This window comes from Truncatella angustata (genome assembly GCF_020726525.1).
Source record: "Truncatella angustata strain MPI-SDFR-AT-0073 chromosome Unknown BKA67scaffold_10, whole genome shotgun sequence".
In the NCBI taxonomy this organism is placed as follows: domain Eukaryota; kingdom Fungi; phylum Ascomycota; class Sordariomycetes; order Amphisphaeriales; family Sporocadaceae; genus Truncatella; species Truncatella angustata.
The window spans coordinates 2,075,307-2,088,880 of record NW_025763390.1 but is presented as its reverse complement, the minus strand read 5'-3'; the positions used below and the strand labels follow the sequence as shown (position 1 = coordinate 2,088,880).

The window sequence follows — 13,574 nt, the reverse complement described above, 5'->3', positions numbered from 1 at the left end:
CGGAGAAGAAGGCATGGTCTTTGACGAACAATGATTCAATGAAGAAGAAACTGCGTAGGTATATAAAACGCTTAAAAGCGTGGGTTTTCACTTCTGAGTGAAGAAATAAATGATTATAACCCTACATAAAAAGTAACTTACTGTGTAAGCACACAATTAGCAGCCATTAATAACTACAGTATATTCTAGGCTCTAGTCAACCTAGTGCTTGTAATACAATATGGACTATTGCCAGGCGCTCTGCTACCCATTATTCTTCTTCTACCCTCGTCCGGATCATCCGAAGACGGAACCTGTTTACCGCGGACCTTTGGTACATTGTTTACCACACGACTTGGTAATTGAATCACCGCCTGTACCTAACAACGACATGTCATTGGATGGTCCTGCTGAAACCGGTATCTATCCACAAGAGGTGCTCCCGTACACGTCGCGAGACTCCAGTAGGGGTAGATCTCGGCGGCCTAGGCAACCAATCACTCCAGACAATGCCGCAAATAAGTGGGCAGAAGCGCAGAAGCTTGCAGAAAATCTTAGAGAGATGAAGAAATCTGGTTTCATGGCTGGTACTCGGTCTCATTATCCGAGAGGTATGTCCGTCGAAACTGACCACGTGTATGACATTTCCGGTAACAATGACGATTACTACACAACAAAACTGGGCCACGACCACAAGTCATTTATGTCAGGTGGTCGCGGACCTTCATCAAAAACAGATAATGAGTCCTTTGCTTCTGTTGACTCCAATGATGTCGTTATTGGTATATCTCAGCAGTACAACCTAAGTAGACCTCCTAGTCCGTCGAGTCATGTCTCTAATATTGCCGAAACTCGTCTGGATGATGCCTTTACCACTTCGGACAACACAGACAGCGATTCAGACGATGATTCAAAGCACTCTCTAACCATTACCGAGCCTGACAAGGAGACCGCCCACCGCAAGATGGTAGACGGTAGTGATACCGCCGATGTTCTTATTGAACGGGAGAGTCACAGTCAACTATCTGTAAACAGAGATGAGAAGTCGAACTCCGAGCGCTCAGTGAGCTCAATAGCGACATTGGAACCGGATCCTGACTCATTCAAAGAGGGAGCTAAGTAGCCGGATTTATTTCATTCTAGGTAATTGCACATGTTATCGGGTAAGTGATTATTCAAAAGTCATTAAGATCCGAGCATTTGGTTGGCTCTAACCACTCTCGGAAGTTGAATACAATCGATTCTACGCACGTAAAAGCCTTTTTAGACTGTGACATATCATATCGTCTAATGCCAGATAATTGTGATTGAGCATACTTTCTACCTACGACTTCGTTTCGCCGTTTCCCAATACTAGCACACTAATTAGTGTATAAACAACCTCGCTTGATATATACGGTGTCAATATAATGTTTAACTGTCTAAACATATCCTCAACTATTAATCATAATCACAACTGGAGTAGGAGCTACGTCTAGTTCGTGTACGATTCTTCTCCACAGAGCCTTGACGTCATTCTGCTCTTTTTCTCTATTGTGATATTAATCCGCAAGTCGAGCCTGGGTAACTACTACAGCTTGTCGCATAATCTGGTCTAATCTTGGCCTTTCATCGACACCCGCTGCCATTAGCAAACAACTTACGAACATTCGGATACAATGGTCAAAAGTTTCTGGTACTAGGTCCGGACCACCACCAACAGGGGGCCATATGGGCGCGTCAGTGTTTATTCGAGGTGAGCCCATTCTTACTACCACCGACTGTGGGTCGCTTAAGACTTGTCCATCTCATTGTCTTTTCAGAATCAATCCGCACATGATCTAGGCGCAAGTCCGGCCGTGCCACTTTTCTGATTAGCGCTGCCGGGGTACTTACCAATCCTATATTGTATAGATTATTCCTTACTCAAGTTTGAGAAGTACTGGTGGGCGCCATGAATCAGCAAGTTGATAAACACTCCATGAACTGCTTTTAAACACATCCTTACCCATTTCTACTGCTAAACCGAAGTTTATCCATTTCAAAATTGGTGTAGTTGTGTGCTCTGTATCCAGAAGTTCATCGCCAAATAATTACAACTATTTGCCTGAGCTCAGCCAATGGGTTTTCTATAAAAAGGATTTATACGTACTGTTTCAATCGTGCGAATGGTTATGCTGCAGGCGCTGGGAAATACTGCTTGCGAACCTGAGGTATCCTCTCGATAGTGAATGTCTTCAGTGCTTGTAGAACCCAATGGGGCACGACGTGAATAAGCCAAGCCAGTGGCTGCTCGAAGTACTGGAGATACATCAGTTCCATGAATCATACCATCATTTTGATTAAATCACAGCACAGGGAAAACCCCCGCAACAACCTGTTAGGCAATTTCTCGTACAATTTTCTTGCCTTCATAACGAAATTATTGAGCATCCCATTTTCAAGCCATTTCATGCACATAATCTAAGAAACGAGTTCTCACGTTAGCTCTACCCTGTTGATGGCACGTATAGTCCGATCACATGGGTTTGAGAAAAGAAAACAGCAAGGTGCAAGCTTCATTGCACTCCGAGAATGCTTTGATAGAACCACTAACCTTGTCCCATTGTCCGCTGTTATCGCCTCCGGCAGTAAAACCGCTGCCAGCACAATTAACACTGCCATTAATACCACGATGACCTGCAGATCCTTTCACAGCGTCAGCCCTAATGCCATTACTGGCAACGGTATCTGGAGCCATATTCCTCTGAGAAAGATCGATGGGAAAGTCTACAAGATTGACAATGTGTGCATTCTGCCGAAGTCTCCATGAGCGAGTTTAGTTTACACTGACAGTGATCACGACGGGGATGCTAACCATCGATAAGTCTCTTTCCATGAGAAGCTGCCTAAGATCGTCAGACCCATCAAAAGTTCATCGTAAAATATCTCCCTGCTGAAATCTTACGCGATATGTAGTAGTGTGGTTACCAGAACCGATATGAGTCTCAATGTTGAATCTTGGATCCTGGCTAAAATAGTTCTCTAATTTGTGTCGAAGCTGCTCCGCTCAGTTAGCCATGGCGATCTATGGGCGTCTTGACATATTCTTGCATGAGAATATCTGTACTTGAAGCCTTTCCGGACCCAATCAAGAAAATGCTTTGACGGTGTGCACATTATCGCCTGCATTGCCATAAAAGACAAAACTAGGTTGACTGGTCTGAATAGTCAGACGCTTGCATTTAGCTAAGTCCCGAAGCTTTGTTCATGCAAACAAAGGTGGTTGTGCACACATTGGTTCAAATGTGTTCTTGAGTCGTCTCAGGACAAACATTTCACGATGTACGCCCATACCTAGCGGCATAGAGTGATATCAACTACAATTGCTCCATATATGGAGAACACTTCTCAAGTTGAGGGCTGGCCGGGAACCAATGACTGTGATGATTGAGACTATGGCAGACCTAGCAAGATGAACAACGGCGTCATATTTGGTGTTGGCCGAAACAGTCCAATAAAATACCATGAACATCGATAAATACACATAGTCGAGCAAGGTGCTGCATTTGATGGCTTAAAGTCGCTCATAGTGGAGCCAAGACCAGTCGCACTAAGCATAACCTGATTCGCAAACAGACGATCTAGAATATACGGATCCGTAAGACCAAAAAGGAAGCAAAATTAGATATAGAAAAGCGGGCCTCACAGGTGTTGCATTGTCATGCAAGTGTTAGTTACTATATTGGCTTGCCTTCTGATTGTTCTGGGCAGCAGCCGCAGTCTAGTATTGCTGGCCATATAATTGATTTGGTTGTGCACATTGCCTCACATAATCATCCAATTATCCATCACTTTGAGAACAATTTGGAAATCCATTTGGAAAGGCCTAACCTTGGAAACTTGTGGCGATAGCATGACCTTCTGGAAGCGATTAGTCTAGTGGTATTTATCTATAACAAGATCTATCAATTGCACTCACCGAGTAATTCGATTGATGAGTTTGACTGCTGAGCTGGCATCCTGCAGACGTCAAGATGAGATATTTAGTCATAGCAATTCGAAGGATCGGTGTAGCTACACCGATAATCAACTCCTTTAACGACGTAGTGTATCCGCAGGCCCCATGTGAGCAAGCAATTGCACTGGTTGCTACCGCTGAAGACAGCCCCAGTTGTGGAGTCACGACGCAGCGGCGTAGGGTCTTGGCCTCGAATCCTTGCGGCTGCTGCTCCGTCCAGCTAATTCCCATCACCTGCTGACCAGCCTCTTCGCGATGGCTCTGCCGACTATTGATTTTGGTGTCACTCTTTCCTTCTTGCGGTCTTGATTGTAGGAAAAGTTGCGCGTGTTACTGTGTGTCAATATGGAATACAACCTGGATGATCTCGACGCCTCACTGTCAGCAGCGGCCACGAGCCCCATCGGACCGGGTAACCGGGCTCCTCCCAATCTGCCAGCTTTGCGCCGTGGTAATTCGACGCCAAAGGTGCCGAGTACCCGTAGAGGCAGTCTTGTGCCTCCGGGCGCCGACTTAGGTTCTTCGGGGCATGTTAAACGGCGGCAACCACGGCTTCATGAACTCAACTTGTTCCACTTTGATCTCCGAGAACTAGTCAAGGAAGTCCTCTTTACAGAGGGCGATAGTCGGGTCTCGTACCATGAGTATGCCGTTTTTACGCCCCCTGATGGTGTGGGGGAGCCCCATTCGCCATCTATCATGGCTTCTGGCGACGAAGCATTGCTTATGTTCCGTAATGCCGTCCAAAGCGGACATGGTTTGGACGACGAAGTGAGTTAGCATCACATGGTTTCCTTGCTCGCAGAGCTTTCGCTACAAACCTCGAATCGAGGAATATTTAGAGAAATTCTCCATTTTACAGATAGTAATGCAAGACTAAACTTATTCTCCTAGGGCAATTTTACAGCAGCGCCCAAAGGCAAACCACGCCTACAAGGCAGAGTCAGACAAGTAATTGCCGAGCGCCGCGTACGTTCTGGAGCTTCCGAACCAGGTATCCATCCTGATGGTCTCTTTCTTACAGTCGATGATTATGAATCTCTGGGATTACATTCTGGGACGCTGCCATCAACGCAGCGCATCACTGTCGAATCCATGTTTTGGAATGCCCGCAAGGATACGTTACGTGAGCCACTCTACTCCGTATGAATGATTTAGTAGGCTTGGTACTAACTTGCCGGTCTCTGAAGACCTCATTCTTAGCTTTTCCAACCACCCCCCACCGCCGTATGATTTCCTCTCTATGTCATACAATCTGCGCACACGGGTTACCACGTCACTGATTCGACGGTCGTTCGATACCCGATGGCATGATGAAGATGCCCTAGATGAGTATGAGCGTCGATTAGACGCTAGCCGAGATAGATGGGCACATCCGCTCGTGCTTCCGACAGTCTTGCTTCAAGTTCAACTATTGCGTTGCGAAGAGGCTGTTGTTGCTAATAATGGCGAAGTCCTCGAACTTGAAGGTCGCGTAGATGATTTGACGGGAAGTCACCGAAGCGCTGCTGCAGAGTTACGGAGACTTCACTCAAGCAAGAGTGACAGCCCGCCGTTCAGCCCTCTGAGAAGGTTAAACACCATCAGAGACCTTGTTGGAGACAAAATGGGGCGCCGCAACGACGATCACTTCAAACCTGAGTATCCCCAGCCGTTGGAGGACGATTACGTTCCACCTCAAACTATTCATCTTATGAAAGAAGCCCACGATGTACTGAAAGGTGCCATTCAGTTGCTTGACACTTTGAGATGGATGGAACGTGCCGTGAAACTTCTGATTCAAGCTGGCGACGAATTGGATGCCCGACTAACAGAATTGAATCAGAAATCGGCTGAAAAAGGCGGTTCTGCGGTTGCAAATGATGAAGAGAATGAGTTATCATATCATTGGCACGAGATTCGGCAATATCTTGACTGCACCTGGCGTTTATGTACCTCTCTTGAGACCGACAGACGCATGTCGGAACTACGTTGCCGCGCCCAGATTGACATTGTAAGTCATATAAATCTCAAAGGATCTCAGAGAAACTCGGATCTAATATCCTTCAACAGATCTACTCAAAGATGGCGCAGGAGGACAATAACCTAAATGCCCGTATGGCAGTAGCATCGACACGAGATAGTTCTTCAATGAAAGCACTCGCGGTCATCACCGCCATCTTCTTACCTGGCGAGTTCATAAGCAGTCTTTTCGGCATCTCTATGTTTGACTGGGAATGGGGAACAGCATCAGACGATGGAACGAGTCAAGATGCCAACCCCGACCTTCCTCACCCGGTTATCATGCCACTCTTCTGGGTATATTGGGCCTTCACATTGCCTCTTACCATTTTCATCGTGGTGCTATGGAGGGCCTGGTGGGTCAACCAGGATCGATTTTTTCGGCGGCACTTAAGTATGGAACTCAGCAACGAACGATACTGGACTACCGACGGGAAGCCTCGAGACCTCGAAACTTCTTTCCTACAGGATTTCTTCAGTCTATTCAGCCGAAGCGGAGCAGGCAGTACGTCGAATACCACCATCCTAGGTCCTAACACGCGGAAGAGGACGATGAGTATCGAGTCACAGGGCCCACTTCCACCTCGACGCGGTGGAACTTTGAGTGCCAGCACGACATTAGGAAAGGAGTGGGATGGTGCTGGTAACAACAATCCTGGTGACGAATATGCAAGAGCTACAAGGCAAAGAACTATATCATTTGCATGGCAACCTCGAGTTCCATCACCATCAAGAGCTGTTTAAGCGCAAACTTCACGGTGTGTATTAATCACTACCCGCCCATAACGATAGATATAAGGCATGATGTCAGTTGTATGACGACGAAATAAATACACCATGAATAATGCAGTTCCACGGTCTCAACCTGCGAGTAGTTTAAGCCATCATCTCCTGATTTGCATCTTTGCACATCCCCTGGTGGATACTGTCCATCACTTGGCCAGTTTGGCCGACTCGTATCTTGCTCGTTCCTCATCCCAGAATCTCTGAATAAGTTTCTTCTTCTCCAGACTTCTCACCACCAAACAAGCTGGTAAGGTCGGGCCGGGGTTTCCAGGCATGCTCCCGGGAAAATCCCGTGGGTTCAGGGGAAGCTTCGCTCTCGGGGCCATAGTGACATCAAATGACCAGAGAATGCGCATCATCGACACCGCAAGACTGCGCTCAGCCACGTGGTATCCGGGGCAGATGCGTCGGCCCGCGCCGAACGCAAAGTGATCGCGGTCGGCAACATTAGAGGCGTTGATGCTCTGCTGAGACTACGACTGCGGGTCAGTGCCTTGCTCGTAGCATAATTATCAGTTCAATGCACATACGGTCGTTTGGTCGTTGGCGTAGCGCTCGGGCCTGAAGACGTTGGGGTTTTCGTGGCGGGCGGGATCGTGTTGGATCGCCCTTGTCATGTCAGCACCCCTGGAGAACAAGACAATAACGAAAACCGCTTACCACGAGTTGACATGAAGGCGAGAGCCCTTGGGTACCAGCATGCCTTTGAACTCAAGGTCCTTTGTGGTGACATGAGGATGGCCGAGCGCGACCGGTGGCCGCCAGCGCCAGAGTTCTTTCATCATGCAGCGCACGTATGGAAGACTCTCGAGATCGCTCCATACCGGCATCCTGTCACCAACAACCCGATCTGTGAGTCACCACCCATATTAGTTGTGTGGCGTTTTTCACGTTTTATTTGATTGTACCTACCGATTTCCTCTTGAGCCTTTCTCTGGACATCTGTATATGTTATCATGGCCTCCAGAAACGACATGTTGGACATTTTGCTCTGAGAAACAATTAGCTCAAGGTGAATTGTATGGAAACGCGGGACACGAACCGTGTCAGCAGCTGCCTGGATCAACATGAGATTGAGATATGCCGCCTCTTCCTGGCTCTCAAAGCCGAGAAGCTTTTCGTCGGACAGAATACGATGCAGCATTGTCTCCCGAGCATTCAGTATCGAGGCACCATCAGTCATAAGTTGCTATGAAGGAACCGTCAGCTGCAAAATCAAACATGATGAGAAGAATAGGAAGACTAACATCTTTCTTATTCAGTGACCATCTAAGGTTATCGTGAAATAAGGCACGGCCCTTTCGCTCCCATGGTTTGAGACACAGCGGCAACTTCTGAAGGATTGGGAACGTATCGACAAGATAAGTGAGAGGGAGAGTCGCTTGGAACAGAATCAGTACATTAAATGACCAGAGCTTGTCGGGGCAGCATCTTCATAGACCTTTGATATATTCTAGACCCGACTCTGCTTGTAGTTAGTATGGTGTTGTTTCCCGTTCTGGGCTGAAATCTATACGCACCATGTATGTAATCGATATTTGGGTCGTCAGTGCTTGTGATCTAGTGTTCCTGAGTAACACCCTTCCGAAATGCGTTATGTGACATACCTCGAGACCGAATGTCTGCATTGCAAAAGTGCTGTAAGTGTATCTGCCAATTTGGGCCCAGAGGTTCTGCTGATCAGTCCCAGCATCTGGATCATTTGCTGCTTGATGTATAAACTTTACGGTCTCATAGTGCAAGAACCTGCTTCGCTTCAGCCTTTCACGGCTAACGAGGGAAAGGTTAGAATAACCTACGGGAGCCCGGCATCAGCCCGTGCGGGACTTGTCAACTCCGAGTGGATTATTTTTCGTTGATGCTACAGAGGTATGGTTCAGTCAGCATGAACAGCCACGACAGTAAAACAGACCGTACTTTCCACCGTGGATCAGAACCTTGAAGGGAAAGCACATTCCACGAATTGGTCATGATATCGGTTGCCTCGATCCACTTAGGCCGTTGAGACGAATGCGCAGAGTTCCTATCCATGAGCTCCTTCGCTGCCATTAGCATGCGGCTATGAGACACGAAAACCGGTTGTATACCTTGACTGCTACATCAGAGTTAAGATAATATGTGTTGATGGGGCCAAGCTGAACTCGGAAGATGTCGCCATATACTCGAGCCCATCGCTCGAGTTGGAGGTGTAAAACGTTATTTTTCGCTGCGGCGGCGAATTGGGGGATATTTCCAATAAGCGGAAAACCTGGCGGTTGAGGAGGGAGTCTTGCATTATATCTCCGTCGCTGGACTGTGTGATAGCAAGCAAGAAACACAACTACAAGAACGCCGAGTAAGAGCGCGCTATATTCCATACTAACCAGTGGCTCAGACTATAACGTATCAAAGACGGGTTTTTTGGGCCTAGTAGGCCTTTGTTAATTATAAACGGGTGTTGGAGACACGATTAAAGCCAGGACCCCAGAATCGAGGGGATCTCGAATTATGTAGAACTCGCAATTATATATGTGAATTTGGAGAGAATTACATGGCCTCTAGCGCAGTCGGCAATTCGCATTCATTTTGCAAGGCCTGAAACGACAATAAGTGTATTGAGGGGAACCAGACACAAACAGCGAAGTATTAAGCTTTTGGCCCCGCGATTAAACCCTTGCAGTCGTTTCCGGGCGGGAATTCCGGATACTTGTCACTCAACATTCACCGTATTGATCTGGGAAGCTTTGTCTGGGGCATATCAAAAAGAATGGCGCTCGTGCAGGAATAAACAGTCGCAGTTTAAAAGTAACCGACCGCTGAGTCAGCGGCAATTATTGCTGTCTTGGTCTAACGACGCAGAACTCAATATTTCTTTATGGCATTCATCCGGAAAGTCCGAGCAAGAAGGAATGTACTGGCCAAATTCCCGTCTGATACAGCCCCTGCCAAACCGAGGTGCTATCTGGCACCCCTCGCCGATACCAGCTTGTATGTTGACCCCTCACAATTTCCGCAATGGCCGAAATGTATACTGATATCATGGGCTCAATGGGAGCGAAAACCCAGCGAAACCAAATATCTGCTAAGTTGTTTGGATCATGAGTATGGTGTGACCTAGATTGACACCACAATCGTCTTCGCACCTGGACAGTTCGAGATACGAAGTAAGGTCATGTTGGATTACTCAAGGGTATTTGGTTCTGGAAATACAAGCGTAACGTTCATATCTAGGCTAGGAGTTTGTGTATCCGGAGCATTTTCGATATGCTCGTGTACAAATGACGCTCGGGGCCGCTCGAGTTGAAACCTGGTAGTGCCAGGTACTGTAATCGAACGCGTGAATGCCGAGCGCTACGGCATATATTTGTGAAAAATATGACAACTACGGGTGATAGCTGTTGGGTAAAGCTTTTATCGCCTACGAGCATGCCTTATTTTGCCGCTGCTTTGGCACATAATTGAGTCTCCTTGGCTCTCGAATCGTCTGAGTCGTTGCAACGGCAACAGTCTAGGCCCTATACTGGCGAAGGCCGATCCGAGCGTCATCTATTCATATTCGTGAATGACCCGCATGGAATCAAACGAATCCAAGGCTTTGCGCTGTGTATTGAGAGTTGCTTTTGATAGCTCATAGATGTCAGAACCTCGACACGATGAGCAATGGAACAAACAGGTCTTGTATAATCGCCTCCGGTCGCCATTGATCCTTGCATACTTGTTGATAGAATACAGTCATTCAAGGATTGGGATCTTGAGTATGGCAAGGGGGTGTACCATTCACCTTCGCCCGTCCTCACTGTCGTATGAACAGAGCTAGATGCTCGGTTCCTCTGGACAGACGCGTCCGTCATGAGGATAGGTCGGCGGAAGAGTAGCTAGTATGGCCGGTAACTTCGATGACAGGCCCTGTCCGTCATGTAGTAGGCTTGGGTCGTTTGGGCAGGCCGCGTTTTGGAATGTCGTCCAGAGCCGGTGGCGAGTCCTCAGAAATTGCCGTTCTGGCAAAGACATCGCAGAAATCTTCATATACATTCTGCCGCAGGTAATCCTTTGCGCTTATCTTCCGGTCTGCATTGCAAGGGGATTTTGTCGACTTGGACTTAGACCCACGCGACTTTGAGGAGGCCGCGCTCGACGAACTGGAAGCCATGACCTTTTACGCGACGGTAAGGTATAAGTCAAGAAAAGGGCACCTGGTAGTTGTTGCCTTGTCCCTCTTCACGCAGCTCTCTCAGTTATAGGCAAGGAAACTTTTCAAGGCAACACCCACGACGACTTCGGAACTACATAGAAGGCAGAAAGTTTAAATATATCATTGGCCGGCAAGATGCATGACATGGCCTCATGATTCCCAGGATGGGGTCCATAGAAACGCCATGATGCCAATATCCGGCCGCGGTCCGATGATTTGTGCCTGTCATGTAACTTTCCGAACGCGAAAACCTACCCAGTTCGGAGATGCTAATTTGAGATAGAGGATCACATCGTGTACTGAGACGGTAGCTGGCCAATAGCGATTTCAGCCATTGGCCTGGAACCCGCCCTCTGCCGCCTTGATGGTCCTTTTCAACCGAAAGAAGTGGGGAACAATGTCGATTAGTTCCGTGCATAACCCAGCACCCCATCCAGCAGGATCACACCCCAAAGACTCTTTGAGAAAGATCTCGCGCCTTCAAGCCTTGAGAAAGAAGAACAGCATCTCGAGGGGGGTTTTTTCGGTCCCGATCCTATAGAAGTGGAAGAGGAAGAGAAAGTCCCTTGCATATTCATTGTATCATCCGTGATTTCTTACGAGACCCGGGTTGCTGGATCACGACATGGGTCCAAGTCCGAAGCAGCGAATCAAGAGTAGCGCCTCTGGTCCGCCTGCTCGTTTTCATTGAAAGAGATCAAATGTTATTGGACACTAACCTAGTGTACTCCGTGCTGAACGGCTAAGGAGAATTCAGCTTGAGTTGGTACTCCGTCCCCCAGCCGCAACACTTGGCCCGGCTACCGGGATCTAGAGCTTATGATTAGACGATGAACATATAAGCAGAGTAAGAATGCAAGATGCCCTTGCCAACGTCTTTACCCCTCAACACCCAAAGTCCCATGGGGCACTTTTTGACTGGATAACCTTCCGATCAAGCCTCCTCGCTTGGGGCCCGTTCCTCGGGCCACATGGCTGGCATGCTTTTATGATACAAATACTGCATCTCCGTCGCGCAGTACTGCCAGAAACCACCCGGAAAAGCCTTTTGCCAAGCACTGATCCAACCCACCCTTGTAACCGATGTACAGCAAAGCTGCTCCTTCCAACGCCGTTAAATGCAAGCTAGTAATCCATATGATATGATGGTGCCGCGATCCCAGCGAGAGTGTCAACCGAGGAGACCTATACCTTGTTGGACCCACCGACGAACTTCTCCTTCATCGACACTCGTTTTCCTCCCAAGGACTTGATCTTATCGATCAGCGTTCCCCTGCTGTCCAGCTCGGCGATGTCATCGCTGCCACCGATGGTCTTGCCATTGATCATGATGTTGGGCACGGTTCCCCTTCCAGTCGTCTCTTTTAGTTTCGCCTGCAGTTCCTTGCCGAGCGGATGTTCGTCGAGTTCGACAACAAAGGGTGCGGGGTCGATTGAGTACTTCTCCAGAAGGAGCTTCTTGGCCTTCTTGGAGTAGGGACAGTAAGTCTTGGAGAAAATGATAGCTAGGTCATGGTCAGCAGAGGTATCCAAAGGAGAACGTGCCTCTGGTGGTGATATGCACATACTTGGCGACTTCTTAAGAATCTCGTTCAGGGTAACTTCGACTTGATGCTCCTCGTCCGTCTCGTCGGTAGCGTCGGCAGCATCTTTCTTCCCTTGGCCACCTGCTGCGCTACCAACTCCCACAACCTTGCCCGGAGAATCAGGCTTCAGGGGCGCCTTTGCGTTGGCTAGATCCTTGGCCTGTTGTTCTGCAGCGCGCAGGCGGTCGGACATCTCTGCGGCTAGGTGCTCGTCATCGGCGTCAACTGAGCCATCTCCATCTTTGTCTTTAGCCTCTGCGCTCACTTTCCCTGCCTTGATAGGAATTTGCGAGCCTCCACTCCCCCTCTTGCCGTCCATGGCATTCACCGTCTTGTGGTAGAAGTCCTGGATCGTCCGCGTGTCGCGCTCGGCCGTCTGTTGCCATTGTGAAGTGAAGAAGAGGATTGTGATGACGACGGCCAGTGCCAGTAGCATCAAGGCACGTAATCTGCGTGCTGAAGGCATCTCTAAGCGATTATATGAAGTGAGTGGTGGCGGTGGGTTTATTGCGGGATCACCAGGGAGATTTTGTAGCCTCAATATAGTGTCGTGTCCAGCTCAGACCTCTTTAACGAGGCGCGCTTGCCTCGGCGGGGCTCCAGGGAAGTGTCAGGAGTTGCGCACGTTTGCAACGGATTATTCGGGGGAGTGTACGATGGCTCGCGGGTCGATCTCGCGAGCGCTCGTCCAATTGACGATGGCAAGAGGTATCTGGCTAATTCCCAGACAAGTTGATGTGTGCGTGTGTTTCGTATCGCCGTAGGAACGATGGCTCCGATATCTGATGGCGGCCTGGTTTACCGGCGCAAGTATATCACGAACACTGGCACTGGGTGGCGATAACGCTTTAGCCGATCAGCTTTTGAAAACAGTGGGAGTTCATGTCAAGCCATTGATGAGCTGATGGAGGGAAATTCTTGCTTGGCCAACCGGCTAAGACGGAAGACATGTAAAATAAAATTAAATAAAATAAAATAACAATACATACATTCAATGCAAATTGGCAGGCACGAAGTGGAAGTCAAACTCCCCGGGCCTCCTTGTGGAAGGGAGAAATTAGTGGGTTATAAA

At 48.3% G+C, this 13,574-nt stretch overlaps 4 protein-coding genes across 4 annotated transcripts; 2 read left to right on the top strand and 2 right to left on the bottom strand.

Annotated features, from left to right (window-relative positions):
- Window positions 1-220: 220 nt before the first annotated feature.
- On the top strand, window positions 221-1,102 carry BKA67DRAFT_664240 (uncharacterized protein; the record flags this gene model as incomplete). The annotated part of the gene is made up of 1 exon (XM_046108331.1): window positions 221-1,102. The coding sequence occupies one exon, from the start codon at window positions 221-223 to the stop codon at window positions 1,100-1,102; it is 882 nt and encodes a 293-aa protein (XP_045952915.1).
- Window positions 1,103-4,303: 3,201 nt separating this feature from the next.
- Window positions 4,304-6,703, top strand: BKA67DRAFT_541367 (uncharacterized protein; the record flags this gene model as incomplete). Its single annotated transcript, XM_046100925.1, has 4 exons — window positions 4,304-4,729; window positions 4,853-5,084; window positions 5,149-5,951; window positions 6,011-6,703. The coding sequence occupies 4 exons, from the start codon at window positions 4,304-4,306 to the stop codon at window positions 6,701-6,703; spliced, it is 2,154 nt and encodes a 717-aa protein (XP_045952914.1).
- Window positions 6,688-9,350, bottom strand: BKA67DRAFT_102276 (cytochrome P450). The gene is made up of 12 exons (XM_046094835.1): window positions 8,833-9,350; window positions 8,663-8,782; window positions 8,545-8,606; window positions 8,353-8,491; window positions 8,266-8,305; window positions 8,187-8,210; window positions 7,993-8,126; window positions 7,788-7,934; window positions 7,658-7,736; window positions 7,406-7,595; window positions 7,276-7,354; window positions 6,688-7,218 (listed from the first exon to the last, which is right to left on the bottom strand). The coding sequence occupies exons 1-12, from the start codon at window positions 9,100-9,102 to the stop codon at window positions 6,892-6,894; spliced, it is 1,611 nt and encodes a 536-aa protein (XP_045952913.1). The 5' UTR covers window positions 9,103-9,350; the 3' UTR covers window positions 6,688-6,891.
- A 2,751-nt stretch (window positions 9,351-12,101) lies between these two features.
- BKA67DRAFT_541365 (thioredoxin-like protein) lies at window positions 12,102-12,968 on the bottom strand (the record flags this gene model as incomplete). Its single annotated transcript, XM_046100924.1, has 2 exons — window positions 12,102-12,421; window positions 12,485-12,968. The coding sequence occupies 2 exons, from the start codon at window positions 12,966-12,968 to the stop codon at window positions 12,102-12,104; spliced, it is 804 nt and encodes a 267-aa protein (XP_045952912.1).
- Between the last annotated feature and the right edge of the window lie 606 nt (window positions 12,969-13,574).